Source organism: Lates calcarifer, linkage group LG15, assembly GCF_001640805.2.
Source record: "Lates calcarifer isolate ASB-BC8 linkage group LG15, TLL_Latcal_v3, whole genome shotgun sequence".
NCBI lineage: Eukaryota > Metazoa > Chordata > Actinopteri > Centropomidae > Lates > Lates calcarifer.
The window spans coordinates 26,009,354-26,031,497 of NC_066847.1; the positions used below are offsets into that span (position 1 = coordinate 26,009,354).

At 41.3% G+C, this 22,144-nt stretch overlaps 1 protein-coding gene across 3 annotated transcripts in view; it reads left to right on the forward strand.

Moving 5' to 3' along the window:
- triob (trio Rho guanine nucleotide exchange factor b) overlaps window positions 1-22,144 on the forward strand; it is a 116,827-nt gene that overhangs the window by 56,508 nt on the left and 38,175 nt on the right. For all 3 annotated transcript variants that reach the window (XM_018685192.1, XM_018685205.2, XM_051075944.1), the window contains 9 exons: window positions 10,374-10,565; window positions 11,544-11,675; window positions 12,459-12,689; window positions 14,097-14,219; window positions 14,681-14,872; window positions 16,508-16,677; window positions 16,938-17,112; window positions 20,806-21,001; window positions 21,365-21,531. In XM_018685192.1, coding sequence (XP_018540708.1) covers window positions 10,374-10,565; window positions 11,544-11,675; window positions 12,459-12,689; window positions 14,097-14,219; window positions 14,681-14,872; window positions 16,508-16,677; window positions 16,938-17,112; window positions 20,806-21,001; window positions 21,365-21,531 — 1,578 coding nt within the window. The remainder of the gene's footprint in view (window positions 1-10,373; window positions 10,566-11,543; window positions 11,676-12,458; window positions 12,690-14,096; window positions 14,220-14,680; window positions 14,873-16,507; window positions 16,678-16,937; window positions 17,113-20,805; window positions 21,002-21,364; window positions 21,532-22,144) is intronic.

The window sequence follows — 22,144 nt, forward strand, 5'->3', positions numbered from 1 at the left end:
TAGACATGCACTTTTCCTGTTGCCGTACACTGAGTAACACGAAAAAATCAGCTGACCCCTTGTGAAATTTCCTAACTGATCAAAACCAAACTGTAAAGACAGCATCAATCCACGCTCAGCTTTGGTCAAGGGGAGACATATGGTAAGATTACATGAATTCATGTAATCTTCTTTGAGGCTACAATTTCAGACTTAACTTAGTCATTCACTAGTGTCTTGGCAGCGTTTATGGGGTTTTTAGACAGGTCTCTCACTGGTTTTCTTTCCAGGGTCATTGAAATCTTTGGCTTCCTACCTCTGCCAGGCTTGTTCTGCACAGTGTGGCTCTCCTTGAATTTCTCGGTGACGCTTCTCATTTGAGTTCTTGACGCTTGGAAATGCTGTGATAACTTTGTATATCCTTCTCCTGCTTCCTGAGCATCGACAATTCTTTTCTTCAAGTCTACAGTGATTTCCTTAGTTTTTGGCATGATGCTTTCTCAAGTGACAGCTCTAATCTTAACTGAAGTTTTTATCCCGCGTGTAAAGCAGCTCTTGGCTCTCCTGACTGTAACCTCTCTGTGGCAGCTTCTCACAGACTCAATCAACTCCTCTTCCCCTCCCCCCTCAAACACAAACACAAACACACACACACACACACACACACACACACAGAGACCCCCCTCCAAAAATCCATCAAAGAGTAATACAATGGCTCCATCTATAGGATAAAGTAGAGAGTCGCAACAGGAAGTTACCCCAAAATCTGAGGTTTCAAACAGGAAGTTGGGTTTCTGAACTTTGACGGGCCAGAACAGGCACACGCTTCGACCAAAACTCACAATTTTCGGAGGACGTCTTCCAAAAATCGTCAAGGAGGGGCTGACAACATTTGAAGTGAATCTGGTCACCCGTCTAGAAACTGGACATCACACTATAAAATATGTCATTTCCTGCTATAAATAGGTGGCGCTACAACAATTGTATGAATATTGACATATGGATGTGTGCAGATAGGTACCATTAACAATCCTGTAAAGTTTGATGCAGTTTGGACAAAGTATGGCCGAAATATAGCAAATTTAAAGCAACTTCCTGTTTTGTGGCGAGTGATCGAACTTTGAGGGGCCATAACTTCCACGCCCTTCAATGAAAAGTCTGAAACTTTTGCAATTTAACTTCGTCTATGTCTTAAGAACAAATTATCAAATTTTGAAGTCAATCGGATAATGCGTCTAGGACTAGTTCGCGTTCAAGCGACCCCTGGAAATGGCCAAAAACACACAATTTTTTCACCTTCCGGTCAAAATAAAAATACTTTCTGTTGGGTTTGGGATATGGCTCCAAGAGACTTTTTGGTGCGTCATGGGATGTTACATATGTGTGCAGATTTTCAGATTTTTAGGCGCAACGGGCTTGAGGGGCTGTTCCGTTTAAAAATGTAGGTGGCGCTACCGAGGCCATTTTGCCACACCCATGCTCAAGACCCCTAAATTCTTAAATTTTTCGCCGTGCCTGACGCGTCTGCAAATTTTCAGGAGTTTTGACGCATGTTAAGGCCCTCAAAAAGGCGATCAAAGAGGCGGAAAAAGAAGAAAAAAAATAATAATAATAATAATAATAATAAACCGACCGAAAACAAGAGGGTCCTTGCAACTCGTTGCATGGCCCCGTTGGGCCCACGCAACTCGTTGCTCGGGCCCTAATAATAATAATAATAATAATAATAAACAGACCGAAAACAAGAGGGTCCTTGCAACTCGTTGCATGGCCCCGTTGGGCCCACGCAACTCGTTGCTCGGGCCCTAATTAAAGCTGCGAGCAGCGTTGAACGGGCCCTCGCACCCGGCGCCCGTCGGGGGAGCGGCGACCGCGGGACCCCGGCAACCGCGGGGTCAACGCAGGTCGCAGGGCACACGCTGGCGTAACAGTTCACACTTCCCAGATGTAAAAATTTTAAATAAAAGCTTTTATGCTAATTATTTTCTGTGATAATATTTTTCAGAGCTCATCATCTGTGACAGCTCTTGGCTCTCCTGACTGTAACCTCCCTGTGGCAGCTTCTCACAGACTCAATCAACTCCTCTTCCCCTCCCCCCTCAAACACAAACACAAACACAAACACACACACACACACAGATACCCCCTCCCAAAAGGAGATAAAACTCAGTTTTAACTTGAGTTTACAAGCTTTGAGCTTTGAGCAAAAGCATTTTTTTTAAGTTCTGTTATTGGGTGCATATATAAATCATTTATGCTTAAACAAGGCTTATAATGAAGTTATTTGAACAGTGAATATCTCATCTGCCTAAAGTCAGGGCGAAGCCACTAACCAGCTGTAGGGATGGGTATCATTAGGATTTTATCTTTATCCATACAGACCCCTATCAGTCCAGCTCAGACTGTTACTGGTTTAAGAGAGTGAAGTTTATAGCAATTTGTAAAATTTGGAGATTAGTGACAAACTAACCAGTTAGACTACATACAGACAAGCTTTCATTTTAGTTGTTAGTAACAGTTTGCCATGAGCTTAACCAGCGTGCTGTGCTTCGTGTTAAACATGTCATGAGACTGTGGACAACGCTGAAAATATTACTTTACTAACTACTGGCCGAACAGGCGCTTTTACAAAGAAAAGGTAAAGGCCAGCAGCTTTTACTTTTCAATGCACTTGTCGTCAACTTGAGTGGCTTATATTCAGCTGGTTCACCTCGACGCCGGTGGATGTAGACGTGCACTTTTCCTGTCGCCGTACACTGTGTAACATGAAAATATCAGCCGACCCCTTGTGAAATTTCCTAACTGATCAAAACCAAACTGTAAAGACTTTGGTCAAGGGGAGACATATGGTAAGATTACATGAATTCAAAATAACCTACAATTCCTTCAAATTAATTTGAAGCCAGTTTAATTTTTTGAGCCAGCTTTGACATCTGCAGATATGAGTTTCTGAAGAGGGGCCTGCTGAGGTTAGATGTGCTGAATAATATCCATTTTCATATCAGAAAAAACACTGCATTAAACATTGTCTTAGCTCACTGAGCTGAGGTCAACAGGTAATATAACCAACCTGTGAGGTGGCTCACCCCCGTAAGATAAACACATAAATGATCCCTGATAGAACCGATAATTAAAGGCACATCAGTGACAGGGAATGCTATTAAAACTAAACTATAAACTGGTGACATTAACTGCAAAAGAAGATTTTTATTGATACATTTCAGGTAGAATTTAGTTTTCAATAAGGAAAATGCTGTAAGAAACCTGAATTTGTTGCAACAAATTTAAAATAAAAGCTTTTATGCTAATTATTTTCTGTGATAATATTTTTCAGAACTCATCATCTGTGACAGCTCATGGCTCTCTTGACTGTAACCTCCCTGTGGCAGCTTCTCACAGACTCAATCAACTCCTCTTCCCCTCCCCCCTCAAACACACACACACAGACACACACACACAGAGACCCCCTTCCAAAAACCCATCAAAGAGTAATACAATGGCTCCATCTGTAGGATAAAGTAGAGAGTCGCAACAGGAAGTTACCCCAAAATCTGAGGTTTCAAACAGGAAGTTGGGTTTCCGAACTTTGACGGGCCAGAACCGGCACACGCTTCGACCCAAACTCACAATTTTCGGAGCCAGTCTTCCAAAAATTGTCAAGGAGGGGCTGACAACATTTGAAGTGAATCTGGTCACCCGTCTAGAAACTGGACATCACACTATAAAATATGTCATTTCCTGCTATAAATAGGTGGCGCTACAACAATTGTATGAATATTGACATATGGATGTGTGCAGATAGGTACCATTAACAATCCTGTAAAGTTTGATGCAGTTTGGACAAAGTATGGCCGAAATATAGCAAAAATAAAGCAACTTCCTGTTTCGTGGCGAGTAATCGAACTTTGAGGGGCCATAACTTCCACGCCCTTCAACAAAAACTCAAAATCTGCCGCAATTTAACATCGTCTATGTCTTAAGAACATACTATTAAGTTTTGAAGTCAATCGGATAATGCGTCTAGGACTAGTTCGCGTTCAAGCGACCCCTGGAAATGGCCAAAAACACACAATTTTTTCACCTTCCGGTCAAAATAAAAATACTTTCTGTTGGGTTTAGAATATGGCTCCAAGAGACTTTTTGGTGCGTCATGGGATGTTACATATGTGTGCAGATTTTCAGATTTTTAGGCGCAACGGGCTTGAGGGGCTGTTCCGTTTAAAAATGTAGGTGGCGCTACCGAGGGCATTTTACCACGCCCATGCTCAAGACCCCTAAATTATTAAATTTTTCGCCGTGCCTGACGCGTCTGCAAATTTTGGTAAGTTTTCACGCATGTTAAGGCCCTCAAAAAGCCGATCTAAGAGGCGGAAAAAGAAGAAAAAAAAAAATAATAATAATAATTAAAGCTGCGAGCAGCGTTGAACGGGCCCTCGCACCCGGCGCCCGTCGGGGGAGCGGCGACCGCGGGACCCCGGCAACCGCGGGGTCGACGCAGGTCGCAGGGCACACGCTGGCGTAACAGTTCACACTTCCGAGATGTAAAAATTTAAAATAAAAGCTTTTATGCTAATTATTTTCTGTGATAATATTTTTCAGAGCTCATCATCTGTGACAGCTCTTGGCTCTCCTGACTGTAACCTCTCTGTGGCAGCTTCTCACAGACTCAATCAACTCCTCTTCCCCTCCCCCCTCAAACACAAACACAAACACAAACACACACACACACACAGATACCCCCTCCCAAAAGGAGATAAAACTCAGTTTTAACTTGAGTTTACAAGCTTTGAGCTTTGAGCAAAAGCATTTTTTTGCAATTTCTGTTATTGGGTGCATATATAAATCATTTATGCTTAAACAAGGGTTATAATGAAGTTATTTGAACAGTGAATATCTCATCTGCCTAAAGTCAGGGCGAAGCCACTAACCAGCTGTAGGGATGGGTATCATTAGGTTTTTATCTTTATCCATACAGACCCCTATCAGTCCAGCTCAGACTGTTACTGGTTTAAGAGAGTGAAGTTTATAGCAATTTGCAAAATTTGGAGATTAGTGACAAACTAACCAGTTAGACTACATACAGACAAGCTTTCATTTTAGCTGTTAGTAACAGTTTGCCATGAGCTTAACCAGCGTGCTGTGCTTCCTGTTAAACATGTCATGAGACTGTGGACAACGTTTGAGCCAGCTTTGACATCTGCAGATATGAGTTTCTGAAGAGGGGCCTGCTGAGGTTAGATGTGCTGAATAATATCCATTTTCATATCAGAAAAAACACTGCATTAAACATTGTCTTAGCTCACTGAGCTGAGGTCAACAGGTAATATAACCAACCTGTGAGGTGGCTCACCCCCGTAAGATAAACACATAAATGATCCCTGATAGAACCGATAATTAAAGGCACATCAGTGACAGGGAATGCTATTAAAACTAAACTATAAACTGGTGACATTAACTGCAAAAGAAGATTTTTATTGATACATTTCAGGTAGAATTTAGTTTTCAATAAGGAAAATGCCGTAAGAAACCTGAATTTGTTGCAACAAATTTAAAATAAAAGCTTTTATGCTAATTATTTTCTGTGATAATATTTTTCAGAGCTCATCATCTGTGACAGCTCTTGGCTCTCCTGACTGTAACCTCCCTGTGGCAGCTTCTCACAGACTCAATCAACTCCTCTTCCCCTCCCCCCTCAAACACACACACACAGACACACACACACAGAGACCCCCTTCCAAAAACCCATCAAAGAGTAATACAATGGCTCCATCTGTAGGATAAAGTAGAGAGTCGCAACAGGAAGTTACCCCAAAATCTGAGGTTTCAAACAGGAAGTTGGGTTTCCGAACTTTGACGGGCCAGAACCGGCACACGCTTCGACCCAAACTCACAATTTTCGGAGGACTTCTTCCAAAAATTGTCAAGGAGGGGCTGACAACATTTGAAGTGAATCTGGTCACCCGTCTAGAAACTGGACATCACACTATAAAATATGTCATTTCCTGCTATAAATAGGTGGCGCTACAACAATTGTATGAATATTGACATATGGATGTGTGCAGATAGGTACCATTAACAATCCTGTAAAGTTTGATGCAGTTTGGACAAAGTATGGCCGAAATATAGCAAAAATAAAGCAACTTCCTGTTTCGTGGCGAGTAATCGAACTTTGAGGGGCCATAACTTCCACGCCCTTCAACAAAAACTCAAAATCTGCCGCAATTTAACATCGTCTATGTCTTAAGAACATACTATTAAGTTTTGAAGTCAATGGGATAATGCGTCTAGGACTAGTTCGCGTTCAAGCGACCCCTGGAAATGGCCAAAAACACACAATTTTTTCACCTTCCGGTCAAAATAAAAATACTTTCTGTTGGGTTTAGAATATGGCTCCAAGAGACTTTTTGGTGCGTCATGGGATGTTACATATGTGTGCAGATTTTCAGATTTTTAGGCGCAACGGGCTTGAGGGGCTGTTCCGTTTAAAAATGTAGGTGGCGCTACCGAGGGCATTTTAACACGCCCATGCTCAAGACCCCTAAATTATTAAATTTTTCGCCGTGCCTGACGCGTCTGCAAATTTTGGTAAGTTTTCACGCATGTTAAGGCCCTCAAAAAGCCGATCTAAGAGGCGGAAAAAGAAGAAAAAAAATAATAATAATAATAATTAAAGCTGCGAGCAGCGTTGAACGGGCCCTCGCACCCGGCGTCCGTCGGGGGAGCGGCAACCGCGGGACCCCGGCAACCGCGGGGTCAACGCAGGTCGCAGGGCACACACTGGCGTAACAGTTCACACTTCCCAGATGTAAAAATTTTAAATAAAAGCTTTAATGCTAATTATTTTCTGTGATAATATTTTTCAGAGCTCATCATCTGTGACAGATCATGGCTCTATTGACTGTAACCTCTCTGTGGCAGCTTCTCACAGACACAATCAACTCCTCTTCCCCTCCCCCCTCAGACACACACAGACACACACACACAGAGACCCCCTTCCAAAAACCCATCAAAGAGTAATACAATGGCTCCATCTGTAGGATAAAGTAGAGAGTCGCAACAGGAAGTTACCCCAAAATCTGAGGTTTCAAACAGGAAGTTGGGTTTCCGAACTTTGACGGGCCAGAACAGGCACACGCTTCGACCCAAACTCACAATTTTCGGAGCCAGTCTTCCAAAAATCCTTAAGTCTGTCCTGACAACATTTGAAGTGAATCTGGTCACCCGTCTAGAAACTGGACATCACACTATAAAATATGTCATTTCCTGCTATAAATAGGTGGTGCTACAACAATTGTATGAATATTGACATATGGATGTGTGCAGATAGGTACCATTAACAATCCTGTAAAGTTTGATGCAGTTTGGACAAAGTATGGCCGAAATATAGCAAATTTAAAGCAACTTCCTGTTTTGTGGCGAGTGATCGAACTTTGAGGGGCCATAACTTCCACGCCCTTCAATGAAAAGTCCGAAACTTTTGCAATTTAACTTCGTCTATGTCTTAAGAACAAATTATCAAATTTTGAAGTCAATCGGATAATGCGTCTAGGACTAGTTCGCGTTCAAGCGACCCCTGGAAATGGCCAAAAACACACAATTTTTTCACCTTCCGGTCAAAATAAAAATACTTTCTGTTGGGTTTAGAATATGGCTCCAAGAGACTTTTTGGTGCGTCATGGGATGTTACATATGTGTGCAGATTTTCAGATTTTTAGGCGCAACGGGCTTGAGGGGCTGTTCCGTTAAAAATGTAGGTGGCGCTACCGAGGCCATTTTGCCACACCCATGCTCAAGACCCCTAAATTCTTAAATTTTTCGCCGTGCCTGACGCGTCTGCAAATTTTCAGGAGTTTTGACGCATTTTAAGGCCCTCAAAAAGGCGATCAAAGAGGCGGAAAAAGAAGAAAAAAAATAATAATAATAATAATAATAATAAACCGAACGAAAACAAGAGGGTCCTTGCAACTCGTTGCATGGCCCCGTTGGGCCCACGCAACTCGTTGCTCGGGCCCTAATAATAATAATAATAATAATAATAAACAGACCGAAAACAAGAGGGTCCTTGCAACTCGTTGCATGGCCCCGTTGGGCCCACGCAACTCGTTGCTCGGGCCCTAATAATAATAATAATAATAATAAACAGACCGAAAACAAGAGGGTCCTTGCAACTCGTTGCATGGCCCCGTTGGGCCCACGCAACTCGTTGCTCGGGCCCTAATAATAATAATAATAATAATAATAAACAGACCGAAAACAAGAGGGTCCTTGCAACTCGTTGCATGGCCCCGTTGGGCCCACGCAACTCGTTGCTCGGGCCCTAATTATTCATTCATTCCCACAGAGCAAGTTTACTAACAGTGTGCTGGTTTCTGAATGTTTGGGTCCTTGTCTGAATGTATGGACATTTACTTTAATTTAATTTAATTTCTGAGGGCCCTCTATAGGGTATAAATTTTATACCACACACTTAGGGCTCAAAGTAAATATAGTGCACTAAGTAGCAAATACAGAGGGACGTCTGTCACATTCTTCATCTTGTTCTGTTGTCCATTCACTAAACAAATATTACTATGGCTTTATCATTCTCGTACTCTGTAGACTTTCTAGTTCAACAGTGTTGTCTTCCTTCTCTCCTTTTCTCTTTCTGCCTGATTTTTCTGTCTTTTTCTCTCACACTCTTGCCTCGTGCCCTCATCAGGTTTAAATTAGGAACATCTTCAACCTATCTCTGCCCCTCCCCCTTTCCTTGCCACCCATCAGTTTTGGATTAAGGCTTTACCACCCTGTGTTTTCAAGTAGTCCAGTCTCTTCATAATTGTGCAGATGGCTCGGGGGCATTCAGGCTTATTGGTTGTGACTCTGTAACTCTGCTCTCCCTCCTTTCCCTGAGTACCCTCTCTCCACTGTTTGTGTATGTATGTGTGCGTGTTTGCTTATAGATGAGTGTGTGTGTGTTCTCCTGGAGGTCTTTTTGTGCATGTGTCCTCTCTAAAAATCACCATAGTTTCCTGCAGTATAATACCACATAAGACCTATAGTAGCTTAGAGATATTTCTTCCGGTGATATTTGATTTGTGTCTTTGTAAAATTTATAATAGGATTACAATAGTTCTACTGTGCACTGCTGTTCTTTTGTGTATCACAACTTACCTACTGCTGTGTATTTGAGAGCAGTTGGACTCCCTTGATTTCTCATGTGAGCCATAATTCTAAGAACACCACTGTCTCTATTATCCTCGAGCCAACATCAGACTTAATCTAGTGCTTTTGATGTCTCAGTGTCAAGATTTTCCTGGATTTTGGACAGTGGGGAATGTCTGCCTGGTTCACGCACGGAAAAACTCCTACAAGCAAAGAGCTATTCAAAACCATTTCTAAAACCCAATTTCAGAAAAAGACCCCATCAGAAATAATCTCAAAGCCTTACAGCTTATACAAAACAAAGCATCACTCCAGTGTATGCAGCTTTGATAGGAGCACATAATTTGTGTTGGTAGAATCACTCTTCCTAAGACCCTGCCTCTGTTTGAGGGCTGTAGCCGGTGTTTGGTTCATCTTTCCTTCCCGTTGTGATTGAAACAACCAAACTAAGAGCCATAATAGGCTCCAGGAGCAGTAATTGAATAGAATAATAACAGGCTGTTAACACAGTTGTTAATTAGCGTTTGCTGATCCATGCCTATCTACACAAAACAGCTGGGAGCCCATATATTAAAAAAGACTGAAAGATTAAGAGGCAATTGGGTTTCTTTTCATTATTCACATAGGGAAATGGCTCCCAAGTGAATGACTTTTTAATGTCCACAAGGTTGTGCGTGTGTGTTTGTGCGTGTGTGTGAGAGAGAGAGAAGGGAGCGGTGGGTGACAAGGGCACATGTATTGACTTTTATTCTCTCCAACATTACTTACTCTGCACATGTATATAATTGTGGCCAATATATTTCACAACCTTGCCTTAATTGCTTTGCAGAAATATAACCAACCTTGGCTGTTTGAAGGCATCGTTGTAGCTTCATGCATCATGGCATCCAAAATGAAACCACAACAATGTGTTACCCGGCAGCCTGTTAATTTACCTGGGCGGGATGCCCAAATATTAACATTATACTGAAAAACACTGTTTATATGAGTTAGTAGTGCCTCAGGTTAGCTGTCTTTAGATTGAAACCACTGGACTTTGATTGTAACAACTTTCTCAGCACCCATTAGTACTCACTTTGCCTGTGTCTATATACAAGAATACGTTAAGGATAATGAAACAATTTAAGGATTATATTAAGTGGAGAACAAGGCATTGTGAAACTTATCTGTATTTGATTTGAATTAAAACCAATTTCTTTTGGTACATATTTAAATTTTTGACATCTTGCATCTCTGTCTCTGCTTAAACACAGAATGTGTACGTGAACATCAATCGGATCATGTCAGTAGGGAACCGGCTCCTGGAGTCAGGCCACTATGCCTCACAACAGATCCAGCAGATCTCAGGCCAGCTGGAGCAGGAGTGGAAAGCCTTCGCTGCAGCACTGGATGAACGCAGCACCCTGCTGGAGATGTCTGCCAGCTTCCATCAGAAAGCAGACCAGGTACAGACACGCAACACCCATACCCACATATTACCCACATATAATCATCCTGCACACATGCAAACATTTATGGCTGAACTATGTACACTGTTGGCCACTGAAAAGCCTCAAAGTATCTGCATATATTTATAAAGTTCTGCATTCTCATATAAATGCAGCACATACTGTATAAATCAGATGGAACAGAGCTTATTATTAGATCTATTACAGAATGTTAGAGGCAGATTTGTCATTTGTGCTTTCCTGTATACTTAAGCATCCGAATCTTATTATAGTTTTATACATATAAAGATGGATTTAAAGAGAGAGAGAGAGGTGAGAAAAAAAACTGGCTGCAGCACAATTTACAAGCACTGGGGTTGCTTTATCCCTTATAGACCTAAAAGACCATTTAAATGATCAATACTGCTTTCTCTTGTTTTGCTTATGGTTGCAGTAACAACACATTTGTTAGTTGTTGACGGCTATTGCTTTCTCTGTGACTCGTTTCTGCATAGTCTTTAATGTTGACTTCCTTCTAAGCAATGGCTGTGATAGAAAGCATGTTTTTCATTTAGAGCTTAGAGTCAAACTCAAGAGATACAAACGTTTTCCCCTGCTCTACTCTCTTATGCAGAGTGATCAGTGAACATGTTTTAGTAATCATTATTTTACCCATGCTTTCTGTAAAGCAAAGAATCAAGAAAAACAAATTCTAATATATATTTTTAGGTCATTCTAATGTCAATTTTATAATGTCAGCTTTGATATAAAAACCCCATCATCTATACACGAACAATACTGCATTGTATATACCAAACAGTATGTAATAGTAGTATCATTATGTACAATTAGAGACTGTTAAAGTTTAACAGCAAACAGCTTAAGTCTGAGAGCAGGTGTGGAGCACTCAAATCATATCAAAATTGAATAGCATGTGGTTTGAGGCCCCTTTGTTAACATGTATAATACAATATTTGCATTGTGTGTTCTCCACAGTACATGAGTAAAGTGGAGCCGTGGTGTAAGGCATGTGGTGAAGGAGAGCTGCCATCTGAACTCCAGGATCTGGAAGACACAATCCACCATCACCAAGGGTTATATGAGCACATTACCACTGCATACTCTGAGGTCAGTATATACATTCACACAGACACACAATTGAATGCACACCCAAGTGAACATGCAAAACACACAGGTACATGCAAATGTTGATGCCATCCCAGAGTAAAAATATAAGACTGATAATTATACAAATCATATATTCAAAATATATACACATACGTTCAACAACAATATATGAAACTCTCTCCATTCATCCAGAATAAAACAGTGTGTAAAGTGTTGTTGTTTTGGGGTTTTTTCGTTGTTTTTTTTTTTTTTTTTTTATATGTCTTTATGGCAGCCATGGCTGGAGGCATTATGACTTTGGGTCTGCCCCATTCTCATGAATATGATATCTCAGTAACGTATTGAGAGAATTTCTTGAAATTTAATACAAACCTTCATTTGGATTCAAGGATGAATTGATGAGATTTTTGTGGTCAAGGTCACTGTGACCATACAAAACACATTTTTGGCCATAACTTAAGAATTCACACTCTAATTAACTGTAACTGGAATGGTTGGCAGAGGCATATAACCAGGAGGTGGTAATTCGAGTTTCAAGTTTAATATATGAGCTAGTGCCCTAATATTTGAATGCCCCAACTGAAAACTGACCATAGTTGGTGACTGTATTATTGAGAAGGAGTGAATCTATTTACCAAATTACTTTTCCAGCTATATCAATAGATTAAGTTATTTTTTACTAACATGATCAATGCATTCTGTCCAACTTAAATTCTGTCATTTTTTACCTGAGATCTTTGAGGAGTTTTTGCAATATGTCAAACAACATGTCAACCTGTGCAGGTAAGCCAGGATGGCAAGTCTCTACTGGACAAACTGCAGCGACCTTTGACCCCAGGAAGTGCTGATTCACTGATGGCATCAGCTAACTACTCCAAGGCTGTACACCATGTCCTCGATATCATCCACGAGGTCCTGCATCACCAGAGGCAGCTGGAAAACATCTGGCAGCATCGCAAAGTTCGCCTGCACCAGCGCCTGCAGCTGTGTGTCTTTCAGCAGGATGTACAGCAAGTAAGGGACACACAGACATAGAGAGCAAAATCAAACTACAGACCTGAACATTTGTGAGCTTCAGCAGGTTTTGCTGTATACTCCAGGGCACTCACTCACACATGCAAATGTTACAGCAGAAACTGAAGACCTGTCCCATCTTTACCCCATGACTCAGTTAGCTTTCCTACACATTACACTACCAATGTACAGATCTATCCTACCAAACATTTTTACTGGTATTAATGTTCTTTTTGAGCTTTTCGCAAGGCTTGTCATTATGTGGCTGTTAATTTCAGTTTGATGTTCTTGAACCGGAAAAACTAATGTATATTCTAGTAGTTGTTTTAAGAGTAAGACTGGTATTGCTGGAAAAATACATTTTTATTCACAACAATACACATGTATCTATACCATATCCATAGTTAATAAAAAGGAAAGGGAAGGCACAATGAATAGCAACACATATGTTAAGTGTTGCTGTCTTACTATAATTTAATGGTTCTGAAGATCCAAGAAATCGCTGTTGTTTTGCAGAGGGATATTCTGTAAGCATCCATACTGGGATAGTGATATTAAGGATATAATATAATCAGCTCCAGCTTCTTCAAAGCCTTTTTTTTCACTACCTCCTGAGTTGTCAGAGTGAGTCTTTCTGTGTGACTGTGTGGATGGCAGAGCTCCTAGATCAAAACTACTCAGCTGGTGTATGGTGTCGTCTCTGCATTTCTACCCTTTGGGCACAAACTCTTCTCTGCTTCTCTGCTTCTCTGCCCCTCCTTCCTCTCTCTCTCTCTCTCTCTCTCTCTCTCTCTCTTTCTTGCCGTATCTCTGCACTTCTGTCTCTCCCCTCTTTCATCCGCTCTTTCATCACCCTTTTCTCTTGGTAGTGGTTTCCATGGTGATGCAATTTACTGTCACATTAAGTGTCAAGGGCATTGTGCCCATGCTCATATGTGTTTGTCCCATCAAAATATTCTCTCAGAGACCTTGAAAACATCATGAAAATCCCATTCATCACCCCACATAGAAACAGATGGAGTATGGCCATCTGTTTAATAGATAATAAGGTAATTATGTACAAAGATTTATAGCTAATCTCATCCACAGTGGAAAAGTTGACACTTTGTACTGCTCTGGATTCCCTATTTGGTAAAACCTAATTGCCCACATTTGTGTGATTTAAACATGGTAGAATGCAGATGAAGAAAAAGAGTAAAGAAAGGAAGGATGAGCGGAAGAGTGACCAAGACAGAGTGATGAGGGAGAGACAGATGACATCTGAGGACTATTGTAACTCCAATGACTGATTACAGCCATTTCAGTCAATTGCACCCCCTACTGCTTAGAAATTTATACTGCAGTCTGTGCAACCTGTTTACTTGAGCATATTTAAATGTGTACACATCCTGTGTCGTGTGTTTCAAGGTGCTGGACTGGATAGAAAACCATGGTGAGGCCTTCCTCAGTAAACACACTGGTGTTGGGAAGTCTTTGCACAGAGCCAGGGCTCTGCAGAAGAGACATGAAGACTTTGAAGAGGTTGCACAGGTGGGTTTTATATGTAATGCATTTGAAAATAAAAGCTGTGACATCTTTTTTCTCTATGTATCAAATCAGTGAAAAAAAACATGCATGTTGTATTTTTTGAGTAAACTTAAAATCAAATGAAATGGTAGGATGAATATTAGATTCTTCACCCATCCATGCACTAGCTATAACGCTTATCCTTGAGGGTCGCAGGGGGGCCGGAACCAATCCCAGCTGACATTGTGCAAGGGGTGAGGTCCCACAGTCCACGGACATAGAGGACTGTGGGACCTCACCCCTTGCACAATGAAACCTGAACACCCAGAGTAAACCCATACAGGCACAGGGAAAACATGCCTCGGGTTTGAACCCAGAACTTTCTTGCTCTGAGGAGACAGTGCTCAGCAGTGCACCGCCATGCTGTATAAGATGTATGAGATACTGTATTCTCATTTTAAATATACTTAATGTTAACATTTCAGAACACCTACACCAATGCTGACAAGTTGCTAGAGGCAGCAGAGCAGCTGGCTCAGACCGGAGAGTGTGACCCAGAGGAAATTTACCAGGCTGCCCACCAGCTTGAAGATCGCATCCAGGACTTTGTGCGACGTGTCGAACAGCGTAAAGTCCTGCTGGACATGTCTGTTGCCTTCCACACACACGTCAAAGAGGTGTGTATTTCCTCTCCTCTCCTCTTCTCTTCTTTTACCACAGTTGCTACCTGTTTTGAATTGTTATTACAGTTTTTGTCAAATGGGTGACACAAACAAAAATTATTCTGTTTATGCACAATCCAGGAGTTATGAAGTACTTTGCACATCTGCGCCAAAAAACTTACCAAGCATTTGCTTTTTAAGTCATTGCTTTAATCGTGAGAGAGATTCTACATGTGTGTGTATGGGTGTGTAAACGTGCATCACTCCTCAGAATACTCCTGCACATGTTCTTGCCAAAGTCATTACCTTCTCTCTCTGCAAACATCTGTGCTTTCCTTCCCTTCTGTAGAGCGCTTGTGTTTACACAAATTAAAGGCAATCTGCCTCATTCTGCCTCCTCCTTCGCTGTGATAATGACAATCATGCCTTTAATTTTCTGTAGTATTATTTACCTTCTTCCTTAAAAAGCAAATAAACAACAGGCAAACTACACAGGACAGGGTAGGATATCAAAGCAACAGTACACCTGTACATGCTAATCACTGCCCTACTGCCTTAATCCCTCTCACAGTGTTATGTTAATGTGAAAGTCATCATCTGCTGTACATCTTTGTCAAAATGAACCTCTCTGCGCTGACAGAGCACTGTGCCCAACATGTGTTAACACTACATCCTGTTTACATAGACTCAGAGACAGTCAGAGCCATGGTGTTATTAATGAAGCTAGTCTTTAATGTCCATATGGACTAATCTCTTTCACCCCATCTGTCAGCTCACACTGGTGCAGGTCACTGTGTGTTTTGTGTGTGTGTGTGTGTGTGGTGTGAGCTTTTGTGTGTGTATGTGTGTGTGTGTGTGTGTGTGTGTGTGTGTGTCTGTAGGCCACCCCCCCCTCTCTGTGTGTGTATACAAATGGATGTTTCCAATCTTCCTGCCCATCACCTCTTCTAGTTCTGTAGAAATCTTTGGATGCAATCCAGCACGTTGAAAGGCATCAAACAGTTTATTGTGCAGACAGAGCATGAACCACACTGGAGAAGAGGGGATTCATCTGCACTGATTTTCAAGAATTAGACAGATGAAGTTACTCCAGATAAAAGGCACAGTCTCCCTATTAATTTCTAGTCTAACCTACTAAAATAAACTGTCAGCAGGCTTTAATAAAAAGCATTTTGTGTCAGATTTATGTCAGTATTTATATACATTCCAGATAATGTGTAACTTACTGTATGTTACTAAGCAGATGATGGTAACAATAGCAAAAGTAGAAGTGTTTCTGGGTAGGCAGTAGGTACCAGGGTCCCTCTCCTGCAGCCTGGATGGTGTGCCAGGGCTTTAGCGCGCTGAGCCAATTCACCCAGATGGCTAATCTGTTACAAAGATGACCATTCACAAAACGCTATCTTTGAACAGAACTGGTTGGATTTGATTTCTGTCTCCTATTCTCTGTCCGTCCATGTGGCATCTCCTCCATCAATTCTTACATCTGTGTGCAGCTCACACAGCGGCCTGCGTGTCTGCCCCACCCTCTTCCAGCGTGTGTCTGTTGTTAACAACGGCACTGTTTGGTTTGGTTCCTGCTCTTTTCTGTTCACTCTGAGGTGTGTGCTGCATTTTAACTGGCTCGCATGTTCTGTCAATCACTGTTAGCTGTGGACATGGTTGGAGGAGCTTCAGAAGGAGCTGCTGGATGATGTGTATGCAGAATCGGTGGAAGCGGTGCAGGACTTGATCAAGCGTTTTGGCCAGCAGCAGCAGACCACCCTGCAGGCTACTGTCAATGTCATCAAGGAGGGAGAGGACCTCATACAACAGCTCAGGTTAATATTGTTGTTATGCTATACTGAAGTCTGACTATTGCAGTATATAGTATACACTGGGGTAAGCCACATTCATGCAGTACATTAGGACTTACAAACACATTCTCTTAAAGCCCTTGTCCTTAGTAATTTGACATTGTTTTTACAATCACTGGGCAATCATGTGATAGTGAAGTAACAGGAAACTGAAACTGGGAGCCACATCTCTGACCACATATACACTGTACCTATGAATCCTCTGTATTTGACTCTCTCCACAGAGACTCTGCCATCTCGAGCAACAAGACTCCCCACAATAGCTCAATGGCCCACATCGAGAGCGTGCTGCAGCAGCTGGATGAGGCCCAGGGCCAGATGGAGGAGCTCTTCCAGGAAAGGAAGATCAAACTGGAGCTCTTCCTCCAGCTCCGCATCTTTGAGAGGGACGCAATCGACGTGAGTAGGCGGGAGACGGAGGCTTGGTGTATGATGAATATTTATTTGTTGCTTTATACTGCAATGTTTGGGCAAAAGTGAGAGTGTGAAAGACTGAAAAAAGTAGATGAAGGTTAAGAGGTTAAGAGAGCAAGAGAAGGGTGGAAGTGGAGAGACTAATGAGCACTAAAACTCAAAGGAGGGACAGAATTTAACTTCTAGACAAAAGGAAGATGGTGGATGAAAGAGAAAAACTGAGGTGAAAACCTAAGAACAAAGGTTGGCAGAAATCCAAAAAGGAAGTGTGGAGGTGAGAAGAAGACTGCAGAGAATGTGATAACTTGAGAAAAATAGAATGACAGATATGAATGTGCCATATTAAATGATTGTCTTGCATGTTTTTATTTTCTTAAATGCAAAAGGATCAATTACATGTAGCAAGGGGCATACTGGTAAACCAACAATGACTGTGACTCTGAGCCGATGGACCGTTACACTGTAAAAGAGAGATTGAGGCCTGTAGCGAGGATTCCCGCTGGTTCAAAGCTTGGTTGAATTCACAGCAATCCTCTCGCGTGTGCCGCATTAAAAAAGCATTTAGTTCCACTTGATGCATCTCATCCACTGACTCATTCCAATTTTGCCCCCTCCCCTCTCCAGCTAGCAATTGGCTACATTGTATCTGCTAATTCCTTAATGTCCCACTGTGAGAGTGAATGCATTTCTCAGCTGGCGCTCAGATGACTGCTAATTTAAAATATATATTTTTTGTGTGTTTTCTCGTGATGTTTTATCACAGCCATCGAGTCAGATTTGTTGAGCCGTACTGTGTTGACAGATGAATTACGTTCTGTCATTTTAGAAGCAAAAGCCTAGAGCAGAGATGCAGGCTTATATTCATGAGGATAATATAAGTACAAAGAAGGGCTGTGGAAAGTAATTGTGACAGACATGGTGAGTCTGTGAAGCTTGAATGAAAATGTGTGTGTGTGGGGGGGAACGATCTCCAATAATAATCACATTACCTCCTCTGCTCTGAAGGAAATTGAGTATTTATCAGTTTCATTTCATCATATGGATATTGGTTTGAATCTATGTCAGGATTTTCTGTAAAGTTACAGCCTGTAATGTCTGCCGAACCTGATTTTTCAGATAAATTTTGGGCTAAGCTCTTTTTGTTTGTGTTAATGATCGGGCGATTATGTAGCTGTTATTATGTTTCTATTATTACCCAGAACATTTGCTTTACCTTTCATGCTATTGTCAGCTGGCTTTATTTGCAACAACCTGCAAGATGCAAACTTAGGAGAAGAAGAAATAGACTGCTTCTCATAACATCTACAGATATTAGATAGAATAGATGTAAAATGTGAAATATAGCTACTTTGTACACCACAGCAGGAGAAAACATCCACATTAACCCCATTAACTTAACATTATATATGGTATTATATTACAAGTCTGCCCATGCATGAATTCCTCCTCTATTGTGTGCTAATAGAAGTTGTGTTGCTTCTTCAAAATTTGTTGCATCTGTGTTGTTAAGTCCAAAAGAACAGATAAGTCCTAACATTAGCTCTGCGTGTCAGGTCAGGGAATGGTGGTGAATCTGTTAATCACTCATGTAGAACACTGAAGTACGCCAACACACACACACACATAAACACAGGATTAATATGACACAGTGCTCAAGCATGAAGATGGGTGGAGGAGGCATTTGTTTCCCTCCACTCCCTGCCCACACCCACACACATGCACATGCACTATGACACTCCCTCCTGGCTTGACTTGGGGATGTGTGTCTGAGGAGAGGGCATGAGTTCAGGTGAGACATGCACTCATCTCACAGCGCTTTCTTTTGTAGATGATAAGCTCTGTGTCCCTACACACCACAGTGAAGAAAATAACAAAGAGGAGACTCATCTCCTCTATTAGTTAGTTTTCACAGTGTTGGTAGCTGAGGGAAATGGTCTTCTTGCACACAAAGGGCATTTTACTCAACTGTAAGAAGAGAGGAGAGCAGAGTGTAGATGAGTCCTTGGTAAGTTTCTACTTTGTTGCCAGATTTGTACAATTATCACACAGCTTAGAGATGGTATTGTTTTATTCTGCTGTGAAAAGGTTTGGTAACCTTTGGTAAGATTACACTGTGTGCTAGCCAAGAAAGCCACATCTCTATACAGAGGAGACTTTGTAGCAGGAGAATTAGTGTGAATCCTAATTCCTTTTGTACATAGACATAAGCCAAGCACGCTTTTCTGTGTGCAGAGAGAATAATGCTCTTTATTGCAAAAGAGGTTTATCTGACCTTTTGTATAAACATATTCAGTGGAGAGGTGCAGTGCACTAAGAACCTTGCAGTTATGAAACAGACTTTTATGTGTTGTTTTCTTGACCTACCTGCTGTGCTTGCTGAATATGTGGAAGGAAGCTGTCTTTGAGCATAAGGTGTCCTGTCATTGCATTCTTAGCTCAGTAACGGTGGGCACAGCCTGAGCAGCAACGCACTCTATCACCAAGAAATCTGGGGAATATCAAGATGATCCTAAGTTTTTGGAATTGCTTGCATCTTGCAGATGTTTTGACCTGGTGTTAACAATCAGACAGTGAAAGAGGAGAGAGAAAGCAAGAGGTTGTACACTGACATCTGCTTAACAGAAGGTTTTTGCAGCTAAATATGTGTATATCTATGCATGTGGTCCATGAAACTATGCTGCCCCTCATATTGATGAAAAAATCTGTGTTCGACTGATCATATTGACTGGCCAAGGTACCTGCATGTACCAGCATCAGTTATATTGCGTAACTAAAAGGAATAAAGCTCCACACATTGGAAATTGGCACACTCTTAACTTTAGTTAAGAACTTAATTCACATAATGTAAGCTGATTCTTTCTCAATATTGCTTTTAATAAAAGCAGATGTCACATGCCTTCAAGGAAAACAAGTTCTCCACATCACACAGCAGTGACAGCAAGCTATTACAACACACAAAGCAAGTCAGGAAACAGGGGATTATTAAATTTACTAAACTGTATTAAAATGCACTCACACAAAAGTGAAATTATAATTACAACCTGTGGTAGCAGTCCATCTCAAATAAACAACCAATGCTTTCTTCAGTTACAGTAAATAAAGGTCTTGGTCACTGTTTGACAATTTACTGTATCTCCATATGCCCCAGGGCAAAAGGTGGTTAAATTTTGAACAAATGTGTAGACAAGTTGAATGTGTTTAAAAAAAGAAAAAAAGAGTCAGACAGAGCTGGATGGTGCCAGGATCAAGGTGCCCATGCTATCATGATTCAGTCTGCGTGGGTAGTCATAGACAAGCGCTGACATCTCAGTACATCTGCTTTACCAGCCGTGCATCACCAGTGTAATATGTTATCCATTATTATGGCAGTCAGAGTGTTGGATTATAGCAATTAAACTGTCTGAGCTGGTACTCAGAAATTCTCTTAATCATAAAATTATATAGGTAATGAAATGGTTGTTCTTTTTTCCCTTCTTTTCTTTTCTTTTTTGGTGTGTGAAAAAAGACATTTTACTATATATATATATATATATATATATATATATACACACACACACACACATATATATATATATATACATTGCAAATATATATACATTTATATATATATACATATTTTTTAATGAGCCTTCTTCCTGTCCCTGACACTCTCTCTGTCATCGTCCCAACCCCCCTCAGATCATCTCAGACCTGGAGTCATGGAACGAAGAACTGTCTCAACAGATGAGTGACTTTGACACAGAGGACCTGACTCTGGCCGAACAGAGGCTACAGCATCATGCAGACAAGGCGCTCACTATGAACAACCTCACCTTTGATGTCATCCACCAGGGACAGGAGCTGCTGCAGTATGTCACCGAGGTCCAGGCATCTGGTGAGTGAGGGAATGGAATACACAGGATACTCACATTATCTAAGATGAATCTGTTGGGACTGAACATTCGTTAATTTTATTTGCAAATAGTAAAGGCATGTATGCTGATTGGTGGAAATAAAAGTCGACAAAGACTGAGGGTAAATGGGCATAGGTGTAGTTAAAATTTAATGTAGAGTTTATGGAATGAATAAACAACAGATTTGCAGAATCGCTAAGTACCTCTTCATTCCATACCCACTCACCCCTGTCAGTAACAATAAGTGATTAATGAGGGAATGATAAAGAAAAAAAGGACATAAACAGATATAATAAAGAGATAGATTGTTAGCTGTAATGTAATGAAATGTCCATTGTGTGCAGGTGTGGAGCTGTTATGCGACAGAGACGTGGACATGGCCACGCGGGTCCAGGACCTGCTGGAGTTTCTCCACGAGAAGCAGCAGGAGCTAGACCTGGCAGCAGAGCAGCACCGCAGACACCTGGAGCAGTGTGTCCAATTAAGGCATCTACAGGCTGAAGTCAAACAGGTATGTACTTGAAGAAGAAAAGGCCCACAGAGTGAAACAGGAAGACAATGGCATTTTCTAACAAAACAAGTCACAAAGGAGCTGGGCTCACAAAGTCTGCTTTTTAACCAGGACAGCACAGACATTTTACAGACTTAAAGCATATTTTAATATTATGAGCTGTATATTTAAGATGTTGGAAGTGGAAACAGCTCATACATATATGATCACATATGAATGCTCACGTGTGTGCATTTCAGAAATAAGCACTCATGAGCCTATCTTTAATGTTTTTTTTCCTCTTGAGACAGAGGTCAAACTGATATGTGGAAAGACACTGTGACAATTTATTGCTCCAGCATACTGTGATTGTTACAGCAGAGTGTGTTAAAGTACTAAACAGGCTACAGTTTGTTCTGTCTGTACATGACCATGGGTAGATGACTCATCCTGTGTCAACAACCCCTCTCTCTCTCTCCTCTTTCTTTCTGTCTCTCTCTCTCATGATATTTCATCCCTCTGTATCTGTCTCTGACTTCGGGGAATAGACGGAGCGATACATTATGGTTGGATGTTGAGCCAAGGTTCAAAGGGAGAGTGAGATAAATGGAAACTCAGGTTTAAAGAAGACAAG